The sequence below is a fragment of the Vanessa cardui genome, chromosome 1 (genome assembly GCF_905220365.1).
Source record: "Vanessa cardui chromosome 1, ilVanCard2.1, whole genome shotgun sequence".
In the NCBI taxonomy this organism is placed as follows: Eukaryota; Metazoa; Arthropoda; class Insecta; order Lepidoptera; family Nymphalidae; genus Vanessa; species Vanessa cardui.
The window spans coordinates 8,263,588-8,278,275 of record NC_061123.1 but is presented as its reverse complement, the minus strand read 5'-3'; the positions used below and the strand labels follow the sequence as shown (position 1 = coordinate 8,278,275).

The window sequence follows — 14,688 nt, the reverse complement described above, 5'->3', positions numbered from 1 at the left end:
TTATATCATTAGACAATCCTAACTGAAACGATACGACATTCAAATGAAATTCATTGTACTTATATTTAAAGGATTTATTTTAAAAATATTTTACTCATAAAACACACTTAAAAATTTTAAACTAAACACTTTTTGTAAACTTTACATTTTTGCATTGCTGATTGCCATATCTAATTTCTTTAGTAAAAATTTGTAATAGTACTGTATGGGTTGATTATTTGCAAAACCAATAGTTGCTAGCATTAGACCGTATCCAAGAAGAATAGAAAACAGCTTATGTCTTGCGAACCACTGACGTAGACCCGCTGCAAGAATACAATATATATATGCATATTACAAAAACTTTGAATTGCAAGGTCACATGCTTAACTTAGTTCATCCATTAAAGAGTTTTAGTAGAGGTGTCCTCTTATATTCATCTCTATTTTAGTAATAACCCAGATTGTTGTTTTTTCGCAAATTTGTTTTTTTTTTTTTCAATTAGTTAGCCACACACAAATTATATGCAGTTATATTCAAATATCAATTTAATTTCATTAAGAAAATGAATTTGATTGTAATTTTTTCTTACCATCTCTATTTGAGCTGCTTGAAGAAAATCTCATGGAAGTAGGTTGCTTGGCGTACACCAATAAGTAGCGCACTTTTATTAAATCACAATTGGTAACAACATAATGTACGAGCCGAGATCCACCATTTTGGTCGACGATCATTTTATTTTTTTCATCTTCATATGCACTATCACCTATCGAAATCGAAGAAAAAAACTTGAGTCTTGAATTAATATTATGTGACGAAAATATCATCGCTATTGTACAACATTGTAAGCTTCATATTTATCGAATGTTATTGAAATTTAACTAAGCTGTGACGCTTTATCATACATATTATATCATAGATCTTAAATAACCTTACTAATAATCCTGATTTCAATTATTAAAAAAAAAAAGATGGATGATAAATAGAGAAACGATAAGTAAAGACATGTAATAGACCATGACTAATTACTGGTCAGTCGTCAACTTTAGTAGAATGAAAAAAATTTAGAATTTTTTATTAATTTGATATCAAAGTGCATAAACCATTTGACTCAGTTTTTGGTTACCTTAATGTGTATACTGAGATTATTGTTTGAAAAACAAATACCACCCTCCGAGAGATGGACATATTAACAAGTAGAATTCAATTTCAATAGGCTAATTGACTGGTTTTTAAAATCCATTTTATATTATTTAGTAGAAGTTAAGGAACCCAGTAAAAGTGGATTTTTTTATTTCTAGTACATATTTGCCGAAAAATATCATATTGAAAATTCCATATTTGAATAGCGCGCAAAAACGCTACTTGGACAATATGGCACTGCAATGGGTCGGTGACGTCACTTTCTTGTATTTTAATCTGTGGTACATATAGTAGAAAACTTACTTGACCGATTTTTAATGTATTTTATATTTAGAGTTCCAGAGATTGCCAGAATAAACAGACAGACAGACAGACAAACAAATCTGAATCTGAATCAAAAATTAGTATAATACGTATCGAGTATACGTGCATATGCATTTAGTAAAAAAATATTTTAATATTACAAGCAGACACTCCAATTATATAAAATGTGATGATATTAACCTTTACCTTCGTTTGAAACAGGTTTCTGGTAATTTATTCCTTCAGGAGCGTCGATAACTTCGCACATTGCAACACATGATAGATGACCACCGAGACAACTAGCCCCCCAGCCAAAACCTACGTGGCTATATGGCAAACTTATACTCAACTCTGGAGTCAAATACACACCACCTCCCATTGATGTTGTCTAAAGAAATAAATAAGGATTCGTAAAGAGATGAAATATAAATACGTGTATCATACGTATTTATATATAAATCGGTCCTAAGATTTTTTGTCCAATTTTGAAAACGTTCAATATATCAGTTTATACAATCGTTTGTAGTAAAAGAGATACCTTATTTAAGTGTTGTTGTAGTCCAAAGTTCAATATCGTAAAAAAGTTTTCCAAACGATTTCCGTAGTAAGCATAAAATACTTTATGATCTTTTGACAACTCTTTCCATTTTAACTCTGAATTCGAGTTATTTGAACTAACACATTGAAAAATATATTGTGGTTTCGGCGCCGGCAACGAGGAGTTTGTATACGTTAATATTGCTTCATGCTGTTAGTATAAAAATTGTTCAAGTTTTACATGGTAGGTACTACATGTTAGAAACTAGCATTATAAACTAGCATATATATATGCTAGTTTGTAATGCTTATATTTGTACAATTATATCTACTTGAAAAAAATTAAGGTATAAAACAAAGTAACAAATTACAAGACATCTACTTTTCATTCGACGAAAGTTACTATGTAAAAATACTTAAATTATCTACGTATATAAAATTGCCGTACCGCTTCCGGTGGTACAGTTTTTAAAGATGGTTCTTTTAATCTTACAAGTACATAAAACAGTAAATCAAGAATATCACTTATATTGGCCAAGTTATCAAGATTGTCTAACTGTTGTAAAACTAAATCCAGAGCTGGTACATCTGTTATAACGCTAAGCTGAAATTATTAAATGAGTAGTTTCAATTATTTTTCACTAGATTCTTTATACCTGTGATGATAATAATACTTTAATTTATTTATGTATAACATAACAGATTTCACAATAAATACCAATTCATCCATGTCTTTAATCCCATTTTTTATAAAAACAGGCGGGAACGGTCTTAGGCAACTTTCATATCTGAAGCTAAAGGCTGCTGCTACAAATAAACTCCATTTTACATCCGCTGCCTTAAAGTCCTTTTCGAGTACTAATCTTTAAAAAGTATTTTTTTTAATGTTAATCTCATTTTCGGAAACGAAGATATTTAAAATGGCGCTACCTTAGATGAACTGCCTTTTTCTCTAAAGTATCTAACTTTGCTTGATTTTCTGATAAGGAATCTGAATTTGTGGCTATGTTGCAATTTGTACCTGTATCTGATAGACCATCAAATTCTCTATCCATATTTTATTTGTAATATTAGTTATAAAATTTAAGTGATTTTATCATAATTTTGAAATCATAAAATGTAGTCCTGATTATGTAATTTAATTATTCAACGGTGTAACTTGTCAAAAATTTAAAAACCCAAAAGAACAAAATAACCAGTAAGAAATATTACCTGTCATAAAAAGAGCGTATAGGCCGTTTTAAAGTTAACGATTTTAAAATCATTTATGTCCGTAAATGACATGAAGATATTTATAATACATTAGCCTTGAGCAACTGTATTTTATTAAATTAATAATATAACATCCACTATTCATGTTACTTTTCCGATTTTAAGATTAGCTTTTGAGGTACACTAAAAATGAATAATCGAAGTATGTGGTATAAATATGGATAAAGTATGGATACAATATTATTTCTTATTGTTGTAGATTTTTATACTTAATACTATTAATTTTTTGTATTTTTTAGGTCTGGCAAGTAAAAAATGTTATCCCTTCGACTGGCAATTTTTTAGATTCTGTGGTTGGCAAGGTACTGTCATGTCATCTATTAATGAAAAATGGCGTTTGTGTTGTGTTGAAAAATTACTATAAACATACATTGTGTGTTAATAGTACTAATATTGCCCTTACTTGGTAATTAGTGTTAAATTTCATTTTATAATAGGGTAAAAAATCGTGGACTGATGAGTTTATTGACAGATGTCTGCCGTGGCTCCCACTATCCCCGGTTGGTGATGTTGTACTTGTTGCAGATTATTTGTTCTCAATATTAAAAGTTTTGTTATATAAATTAATAACAATACCATGATTGTAGTATTTAAATATTTTTTCATATAAAAGGTTTGTCAGTGTGATTTATACGTGTGCAATAACCGACCTATTTTCTATTGACGTTGCTCTTGCGTTGCTCCGCGTGACGCGTTGTTAGCAAAATTGGTTAAAAAATAAATTAAAATAATGGTTTTCATCGAGACACGAAAAACGTAAGATTTTTTAAATCAATTGTTGCTATATTTTTTTTCTAGTCTACAGGCCTAGAATTCACTATTCTTTATGTTTTACTATGAAAGCTCTGGAAATTTATTGAAATTGTGATAATTATTTGTATACACTATTAAGTGTACAATAATAATTTTCTTATTAAAAATATACCTTATTATATTTTTGGTCATGTCAGATGTGTGTATTGCATAAATTAATTAAAAAAAGATGGAATTTGATCAAGACTAAAAAGCTTTTATTTAATTAATTTATTTTTATATTTCCAAATTCAGAATGAAAAAATCTATGTTACAATATAAGTACATTATAAGAGTTTTCTTTCAATAATATAATTAAAAATATTTTTATCCATCCTATATAACAAAAGATAAATGATGTATTTAATACATACTAATTTAAATGAAAAAAAAATCACTATCATAGGCTACTTCTATTAACAAATCCATTAACAAAACATCACGTTTTAAAGTTATTATTTAATTATGCAATTAGGTTAAATTAATATTATTCTGTTGTTTATTTTGTAGGGGCTGACCCAACCAAGGACATACAAAAGCGTCGGGCTGGTAGTATTGGGTAAGGAGGAAGCACTGCTCAGACTAATTAACTATTATTCAATATATTTATAGTTGTACACTCTACATTGATCTTTGTGTATTAGATCCGATGAAGACGACGCAAGTGGTGGGAAATACACAAGGATGGAGGAGGATAATATTCAAGATAAAGAGAGATTTGCTAGGTAATCAAATTAAATAATTAAATTTAAATATCTAATTGTTGTGATAAGTAACAAATAATTATATATAATATAAATACAGTTATTAATATTTATTATGTAAATGTTTTCTAAAAAAGCTTTGGATAATTCAGGAATTTTACTATTTATAATTAAAAACGTAAGGATTTTTTTCTCCACTTTGTTTATATGAGAAACTGGTTATTATGTGTTAAATTTAGTCTAACCTAAATTTGGGCCATTTTAAAGTTTCATATGGTACCTGGTGATAGTTAATTTGTTGTAATAAGTGTTTGGGATACTTCTCTGCAATTTTATTGTCACTGCTGGTTGCTATTCATATTTTAAACACATTAATAATGCATTCATTTTAAATACTAAGCTACTATGATTTAGATTTCCTATATCCTATATATGGAAAGATAATGTGGCAATGAAAAAATAAACCACAATTAAAAAAATCCATAACATAATTTTGAATTATGGTGAACAATGCACCAATGATATTTTCTTCTTCATTTGGTGTTAATGTTGATGGAAATACAATGAAATAGTATTTCCATGATTTTTGTCTTATTTGGTGCTTAATTTTAAGAAGATTTAAGCCTGCTTCAGTAATCATTTGTTTCATAAAATTATTTCGTTTCAAATTTTTCGTGGTTGGATGGATTAAAAGCATATACCTATAAAAAACCTTTTGATCTTTCCATATATTACACATATATTTTTGTTATTTGTGACTAAATTTTGTCACTTTCGGAAAAATGTCTATAAGTACTACTCTACTTCTAAACAATAATAAGAAACTGTATCCTATCCAAATCTAAGTAGTATATGTTATTTGTAATGCCTTAAACCTTAGTATGAGTACATAGTATATTAGTATGTATACAAACTTAATATGTTAATGCATATAAAGTTAACAATATTTCTCACATTAGTCGCACTAACAATAGCCTACCAATTTCCAATTATCGTTTAGTACCTATCATTCTCTTAGCAATGACATCAATTCTCTGAGATGCTTATTGTGATTGAAAACGTGACCTATCACGTAACACCTCCACCTTAATGTATATTTATTAAAAAAATTAAGATCCTCGACAAGATATGTTAATGTTACGACCATTATTAAACAATATTGGCAACAGTGGTTTTATAACATTTCTACCGTTTTTTTTTTAATATAGTATGAAATCTTACAAAATGTGATTATCCATAGATCTACCTACGATAAGATATTTTTGACGAATAACTTTTATTTTTAATTATCAAATTGTATGAGATAATTTTGTTACGTTCGCGCTTCATTTAATTTTATTCGGAATATTGTAAGAAGTATTTCTTTGTTAATAACTCATTATTATGTTTAATTCATTTATAAATTTAGTCGCGAGAATCATTGTGAAATTGAACGTCGTAGAAGAAACAAGATGACAGCATATATCACGGAACTATCTGACATGGTTCCAACATGTTCCGCTCTCGCGCGGAAACCAGACAAGCTTACCATACTGCGAATGGCCGTAGCGCATATGAAAGCGTTGAGAGGTAAGCAATACTTACGCTTCACAATAACAATTTATCAGCCTTAGATTAAATAATATATAAAAAGGAAGAACATGCAAATTAAAATCAGATCGGTACCTTGTTCTACGCTCGTTGTCAAAAGATTTTCTTTTATTCTCGATTTTGTTTATGGACGAAAATAGTGTTACCAATAAATAAGAACAGCAATACTATCACCGAAACATGTAAACTCATGATTTCTTTAAATTTTCAGTAACAATTTTGTCATTGATTTCGACTACTAGGCGAACAAATTATACAAATATACCGGTCTATATTTTTATCGTTCTAATTGCAGGTACCGGAAACACATCGACTGATGGTACATATAAACCGTCTTTTTTAACTGATCAAGAATTAAAGCACTTAATTCTAGAAGCTGCCGATGGATTTTTATTTGTTGTCAGTTGTGATACCGGTCGTATCATATACGTTAGTGATAGTATAGCACCAGTACTTAACTATTCTCAGGTAAGATGTTTATTAAATTTTTCTTAACAAATGTATGATTTTTTTTGTTTTAATACAATTATTTTAACAGAAATAAATGTGATTTTAGGGAGAATGGTACTCTTCGTGTTTTTATGATCAAGTTCACCCAGATGACGTGGAAAAAGTTCGGGAACAGTTAAGCACACAAGAGCCACAAAATACGGGTCGTATTTTGGATCTTAAAACGGGAACTGTCAAGAAAGAAGGCCATCAATGTGAGAATATATTTTACTATAGTATATATAACTGTATGTAAAATAACTTAGATGTAGCATCGGCAAATTCAATAAAACCGATTACTGCTGATTAACACAACCAATAGAAATAACTCCTTATCTTGCCATTTGACGCTATTCGTCGCTATAGATTCTCGCTTCAGTTCAACCCGAGAAAACAAGTGCATGGTAAATCGACGTGTCAAATTGACGAATATATTAGGTCATATGATATTACAAATTATCACGTTTGTGTAAGGATCATATTCATATAAAAAATAAATATTGATAATGAAAAAAAGTGCTTCTTTGGACGAAGCGGTAGCTCTCATCTATTGATATAAAGGAACACACGGGGCTCATTTTCATTAGTGTTTGATAGCTTAGTGTAATATTTTCTTTATATAAAATCTAAATTTAGAAGTTAGTGGAACTATAGTAAAGAAAACTGACATTATTTAATCTAGGTTAAAATATAACGCTGTGTTTTATTGAGTAGACGCATACGCATTTCAAGTTGAGTCTAGTATCGGATGTGTGTCCGCAGCGTCCATGCGGCAGGTGATGGGGTCGCGGCGCGGCTTCATCTGCCGCATGCGCGTGGGCGGCACGGCGGAGAGCGCGCACCTGGGCCGCCTGCGCGCGCGCAACTCGCTCGGCCCCTCGCACGACGGACACAACTACGCCGTCGTGCACTGCACCGGCTACATTAAGAATTGGCCTCCTACAGGTTCGTATGCTAATTCGTTACGAAAAAGGTATTTATGAGCGATCGTAGTTGAGTGGGAAAAAATTTTGAAATTTTTTCTCGTTCTGAAATACATAATTTTATGTGTTTTGGGAAATCAGATCTGTTTCCAGGTATGCAGATGGACCGTCCGGTCGAAGATGAGCTTCACGCTTCTCACTGTTGCCTCGTCGCTATCGGCAGATTGCAGGTAATATTTTGATCTTCGTTAGAATTCATTACATTTTTGATGTTAACATGTCTCTTTAATTTTATCTAACTCTCCGAGCTTTGTTCTGGTACGAAGTATAGTGTAAGAGAAATGTCGTTCGCAGGTGACGTCGACGCCGAACAGCACGGAGGGCAGCCTGTGCAGCGGCGGCGTGGAGTTCGTGTCGCGGCACTCGGTGGACGGGCGCTTCACGTTCGCGGACCAGCGCGCCGCGCAGGTGCTGGGCTACGCGCCCGCCGACCTGCTGGGCAAGCTCTGCTACGAGTTCTACCACCCGGAGGACCAGCAGCACATGCGGGACAACTTCGACCAAGGTATGACGCTTCATCACACTCTGAAATCAATGTTCATAAAGAAACGGTTAAGTTCAATACCTTGGTGGTAGGGCTTTGTGCAAGCCCGTCTGGGTAGGTACCACCCACTCATCAGCTATTCTACCAAATAACAGTACTTAGTATTGTTGTGTTCCCGTTTGAAGGGTGAGTGAGCCAGTGCAACTACAGGCACAAGGGACATAACATCTTAGTTCCCAAGGTTGGTGGTACATTGACGATGTAAGGGATAGTTAATATTTCTTACAGCGTCATTGTCTATGGGTTATGGTGACCACTTACCATCACGTGGCCCATATGCTCGTCTGCCAACCTATACCATAAAATAAAATAAATAAAATCAATACATTGGATTAACAATTATTATCTATTTATTTGCTTTTCAGTTCTAAAGTTGAAGGGGCAAATAATTTCACTGATGTATCGGTTCCGCACTAAAAGCAGAGAATGGATTTGGTTGAGAACATCAGCGTTCGCGTTCTTGAATCCCTACAATGACGATGTGGAATATATTGTGTGCACAAATACACTGGCAAAGTAAGTTTTTTTTTTTTTTTATTTTCTTTTTAATGTGTTACTATAAAACATATACCCAAAAATTCTTGCTAATAAAATTTAAAACAGTAAAGAACGGAATGTGTCAAATTCACTACTCGAAAAGTGATTTATAGTGCATGTATCAACATGCCTGGAAATTCGTTTACATACTTAAATTTTTTTTTAGTCGGTCATTAGGGAGTACCACGGGGGAGCCCGTAGCGGAAGAAAATTATGATTATCATCTACGTCAACGTGATGTGTACCAAGCGCCCCCTCCCACCATACATCAACAACATCACCCACCTCCAGGTTTGTTGTTGTACTTGGTGTAACTTTTTGGACAAAACGAAATTAATATTGTCTTAAAATCTATACTTTGTTTCCATTTGCATTACCAAAAATATACTTAAATCTATTTTGCCTGAAAAGAGAGTATATTAACACATTGACAGTCCCTGCATCACATATGATACAAATTTATCTTTCACCATACGTCCTTGCATCACATCTGATGCAAGTAGGCGTACAGACTTTACACCGTTTATTGGCGAGGACGTCTGAGTTAGGGAAATAAATATTATTAGGACGTCTAGAATAGATATTAAGAAAAGTAAAACACCAATGAACCAACACATTTTTTTTACTGAATGAAAATATTGCTAGGACGGTTGGGAACTCATTTTTGCTAACTATTTTGTGCAACAATAGATCTGCGATGCTCGATTAGTTATGATTAACGTTCATAATTATTTTTATGCAACTACCACAAGAAAACTAAAACAATTAGTTATATGAATACCCACATTTTTTGCTTCGACGTTCCCTGCATCATATGTGATACACTAAAATTAAGGATGAGACGTCCTTGTATCACATGTGATACATGCTGAAAATAACTGTAATATTACAGTGACGGAGATTTCAAGTATACATTTATTAAATGTGAAGTATTTCCAACTACCTTTAATAAAAAAACCACAGGACGCCACGTGAAGGTTGTTGGATTTGGCCTGGACAGTCAACGTGTTAAATCATACATTATTATCGCATAGTGTATTAAAGTATTATAAATGTACATAGTATTTGAAATTATCAGAATCTTTCAAGTTTTGTATGCATGTATCAGAAGAAAATGCAAACAAATACATATATCTAAATTGTAAAGTATTCACATATATGAAAAAGTATTTTATGAAAATCTATGTATATTAATATTTATTTATAACCTATCAATTTAAAACGTTTGCGTGTCGTCAGGAGCAGTGGGTGCGCGGTCACCGGACGAGGGAGGCGCAGGCGCCGGGGCGGGCGGCGCTCCTTACGCCGCGCATGCGCCGCACGCGCCGCACTACGCGCCCGAATATTCGCCGCACCGGCCTGCTAACACGCCCCCGCACACAACTTGGACCACCCTACGCCCAGTTAGTTTTATGTTACTTACTATTAGAGCATTTCGTTTTCAGTGTTCACGTAGACTGAAGCACGCGCGCTCTACCTGTTTATTAATAATACTATATCCGTGATGCAAAGAATGGAGGTTAACTATCGTTTTGTTTTTTAATTGTATATAATCTTTGATAAAATTTGGGTTTTACAGAGTGCTGGGGCAGGCGCGGCCGGTGGTGCAGCTGGCGCGACAGGCGAGACGTACGCTTACAGTGGCGAGGCGGGTGCGGGAACAGGTGCGGGCAGTCCGACGCGCTCGCCACCCGCACCCGCCTACTTGCCGCCCGCGCATTACCACCATAATCACCACCCACCACACCCTACGCACCCTACACACGGTAACTTATCAATCTGTAGTTACTAATTTTATTATTAATAATATTTGCATGTTGAATAAGCTCAACTCTACTAAATAAATGTATAGTACTATTACATAGCCTACAACAGCAGCCTGTAAATTCCCACTGCTGGGCTAAAGGCCTCCTCTCCCTTTGAGGAGAAGGTTTGGAACATATTCCACCACGCTGTTCCAATGCGGGTTGGTGGAATACACATGTGGCAGAATTTCTATGAAATTTGTCACATGCAGGTTTCCTCACGATGTTTTCCTTCACCGCCGAGCACGACAACTATAAAGACAAATTAAATTAAACCCGCAATCATCGGTTAAGATGCTTGCGTTCTAACCACTGAGCCATCTCGACCTACATACATACATTTACATAGCCTATTAACTGATTATTTCCTTGCTGCGACAGGCATGTGGTCATGGCAGGGCGGCGCGGGAGCGGCTTCGGGCGCGGTTGCTGAAGGCGGTCACGCGCCACACGAGCTCTCCGACATGTTGCAAATACTGGACCAGGGCGGCGCTGCCACTTTCGAGGACCTCAACATTAATATGTTCAATTCCAACTTTGAATAGTGATCACCACATAGTGACCTCTGTAATCCCATATTAGATTTTATTGAGTTGATTTGGAGCATGATTGTTCCAACTGAGCGGAGATAATATTATGTTTGACACTTTTTATGGTTATGTGTAAGAATGGTGTTTTCATCCTCGTAGAAGTGTCGTTTTGATAGACGTCACGGGCTGACTCAGACTACAACAGTGAATAGTTGGTATTGCGTCATTGCAACGAACCAATTAACCGAGGTATCTAATAGTAATAAAAGCTGCGAGCTATTTATGGATAATATAGAAAATTAATACTTTGTATACAGATATTTCAGAAGTAATTTTTGTCTTAAAATCATAATTGCATATTTATATTATTATTATTTTATAGGATATTACAAGTTGCAGACTAGAGCACAGAAATTTTGACAAAAAACAGCTACATTTGCAGTTATAAAATCTATAATTTCACTTAACTATAAACATCAGAGCAGGACTCATCATTATATAAAAATTCATGAAATTTAAAAGACTTGGTAATGAAACTGCAACTTGAATACTTAATAAAAAACAAGGTAATATAAATAAAGTAAGCACTTAAAAACTATTTTAAATTAATGTTACTGCAGTGTTGAGTTATTGTAGAAGCCCTTTTGGCAAAATACATAATTCATTTGAGACTATCTGAAAATTAATTATAAATATGAAATTTTAAGTTATATTTAATGAATAGAATAGAGTAAAAGTTTTTAAATAGAAAACAAGCTAAAATTAATAATTGAAAACTACTGAGAATTATTTTCGATTAAAACATGTCAAATGTATACAACCTTATAACCAGTGAGATGAAAAATGGTGTCAACAAGATACAAATGATTGAAAGCAATAAGCAAATAATCTATATTAAAATGCAGTGGAACATTAACTTTATACAATATGTTAATAAATCATTGACCAAATGATTGACATGGTGAGACATGATTATTGTTTTACAAAATTTTTTACATTTTATTTTCAATAATACATGTAAAAATATTAGTTTAGTTAATATATGCTTTACCCATTATTGCTTTATCATTTGATCAAAATCGGCCCTTTTGTTTTATTGACATATCGAATAAGAGTTCAGAAAGTTTGTGGAAAATGTAAACTTAATTAAAATTTTGTTAATATTATGATTTCTATAATCTATATTTTATCGTAACAATATCTACTAGGCAGCTGTAGTAGTTGTAAGATATTTTTCCCTTATCAATGCTACTACTGGCGACCAACTGGACGTATCAAATAATCTGATAATGTTTCATTATTATTTTTTAATTATGTTAGCGATATGAGATGTGCTATTAAGATTATGTTTAGGTGATTAAACATTTTATTTTTACATTTTTATTTACTATAATATATTTAGGAGAATAGATAATAAAATTTGAATCACTTCTTAAAATATGTATTACTATTTTATATAAAGCATACAGTGCTGACAGAACTTTGCACGGGTATACTATAAATCTAAATACTTTTAAAACATTGTTGAAAATGAGCTGAATTAATGTTTTGTTTGGCATTGTTATATTTATAGATAATAAATTCACATACTGGCTAAATTTAATTAACCTTATTAAAGAGTTTTTATATATCACTTACATTTATAGTTCTCTGAAAAATGCATATGAACCATTACCTGTTTATTGATCTGTTTATATCCTAAAATGGCCAATGCCATTTTAGGATATAAATTCGGATCATTATGTTACTTTGAATTGGAGTTCACCAATGTTTTTTTCGAAGGCTGAAATTTATTACAAATAATTTATATAGTTTTAATTTAGTACATTCACAAATTAACACCTCAGCTCAATGTAAATTTGAAATTATTAAAATAGAAGATCTAATGGAATTAATACGAAAAAAGTTGGTTAGTTCATGTCACCAACGATATCACGCATGCTAGGGGACAGATTGATATTTTTTGAATCTCGATTGCTATAATTCGAATTACTCAACATTCCGTCAATTTCACGAAATCGAAAATATCTTTATTAGCTAGACTAATCACGAAGTTGTTATTATTTTTATGTGTTAGAAAGTGATCTTAAACAATTACCGTTGTTTTACATATTGTATTAATTTTCTTATTTTATACAGAAATTATTATGTAAGGGACGCATTTAAGATATTACTTTTTAATTGAAATTATTTTAATTAAATCAATTTTAGGTATACCAAAATTTTGTAAAAGATTTTTTCATTAAATATAAGCAACATGCACATTCTCTTTTTATTTGATCATTTCACTAAAACTCTGATTTAATATGCCAATAAAAATTATTTTAAATATTTTGCCCTTTCTATGGTCAATAAGATAGGCAAGTATTGCATTTCTGTACAATTTATTAAAGTGGCTTAATATCAGCACTGGGTTGGGTTACTACGAGATTTGGCTGACTGGCAAATGTCAACCGATGGTGGTAGTCTCTACCAACTTAAGGAACTAATACGTTGTCTCTGTGCCTGTGGTTTCTTTAGCTCACACCTTTAAAACTGGACTACAAATATTCTATTCAGTTTAAGATGTTTAGATCTTATCTAGTGTAGATCAGTTTTCATTTGTTTGCTCTTGTATAATAATTATTATAGACGCATTATTTTACACACCAACAACCATGAAAACAAATTAATTTGTACACTTCTACATAAGATCGCCTCTATAAGCTTTCCACGTCGACGGATCAGTCTTAATAAATTTACATCGAATAACGCACACAAGGATTTAAAGTACTGCGTACAAAAAGTCCCCCAAATAGACAGACATCGATAGTGTCATCGTAGTACGAGGCTGATTTTATGAATATATTGCTATAGCAAGGAGGAATAAAAGCCTATCGACTGCATTTAAAAAAAATAACCTAAAATATATCTTTTATTTTCATTTAAACAAAAAGTAAATCTATAACCCGATGTAATGTCCACATTTTAAGCTATACATTATTTAAAAATATTTGGTTTGGAAGAATAGTATAGGTACATATGAATAATTAGCGATCCGCCCTGCTTATGCATGGGTGCAATGCTGATAAATATACAATTTGTTTATTAACGATATCACATTAAAAACTTCTAAAATTACCATTATTTCTTTACCATATTGTCCATGTATTATATACAAAAACCCTTCTCTCTAATCTCTCTAACTATTGGAAAAAACCGCACCAAAATCCGTTGTTAAATTTTAAAGATCTAAGTGAAGCGACTTAGTTTATACTATGTAGTGACGCAAAAAACTGCTTTTAAATCGACACCTCCAACGCATTAGGTGGTAACATGATTTTTGGCAAAAATGACATTTTGGTACTGTAATATATTAAAATATAAATACTATACATACGTGAAAACCATATTTTCTTTAAACAACGAGATTTTAACTCGCTAATAGTCTTATCATATTTAAACTACCAAGCATATAGTCGTGTCTTCAGTTGCGACGAT

At 32.4% G+C, this 14,688-nt stretch overlaps 2 protein-coding genes across 7 annotated transcripts; one reads left to right on the top strand and one right to left on the bottom strand.

Annotated features, from left to right (window-relative positions):
• Nucleotides 1-65: 65 nt before the first annotated feature.
• Nucleotides 66-3,115, bottom strand: LOC124533013 (protein mono-ADP-ribosyltransferase PARP16). 2 transcript variants are annotated; one of them, XM_047108177.1, is made up of 7 exons: nt 2,893-3,115; nt 2,681-2,825; nt 2,411-2,566; nt 1,964-2,173; nt 1,627-1,813; nt 572-745; nt 66-305 (listed from the first exon to the last, which is right to left on the bottom strand). In XM_047108177.1, the coding sequence occupies exons 1-7, from the start codon at nt 3,015-3,017 to the stop codon at nt 142-144; spliced, it is 1,161 nt and encodes a 386-aa protein (XP_046964133.1). In that variant the 5' UTR covers nt 3,018-3,115; the 3' UTR covers nt 66-141. The 2 variants fall into 2 exon arrangements, with proteins under 2 accessions (XP_046964133.1, XP_046964141.1); XM_047108185.1 differs by having other exon boundaries at nt 1,633-1,813.
• A 413-nt stretch (nt 3,116-3,528) lies between these two features.
• On the top strand, nt 3,529-13,481 carry LOC124530430 (aryl hydrocarbon receptor nuclear translocator homolog). Of its 5 annotated transcripts, XM_047104616.1 has the most exons (15): nt 3,530-3,734; nt 4,537-4,585; nt 4,671-4,751; nt 6,139-6,299; nt 6,616-6,788; nt 6,877-7,024; nt 7,572-7,754; nt 7,874-7,962; nt 8,087-8,297; nt 8,702-8,852; nt 9,040-9,164; nt 10,113-10,276; nt 10,453-10,505; nt 10,572-10,639; nt 11,060-13,481. In XM_047104616.1, exons 1-15 carry the CDS (start codon nt 3,707-3,709, stop codon nt 11,221-11,223), a joined length of 1,848 nt encoding a protein of 615 aa, XP_046960572.1. In that variant the 5' UTR covers nt 3,530-3,706; the 3' UTR covers nt 11,224-13,481. The 5 variants fall into 5 exon arrangements, with proteins under 5 accessions (XP_046960580.1, XP_046960556.1, XP_046960572.1 ...); XM_047104624.1 differs by having other exon boundaries at nt 3,529-3,640; nt 10,453-10,639; XM_047104600.1 differs by having other exon boundaries at nt 3,529-3,734; nt 10,453-10,639.
• The last annotated feature ends 1,207 nt before the right edge of the window (nt 13,482-14,688 follow it).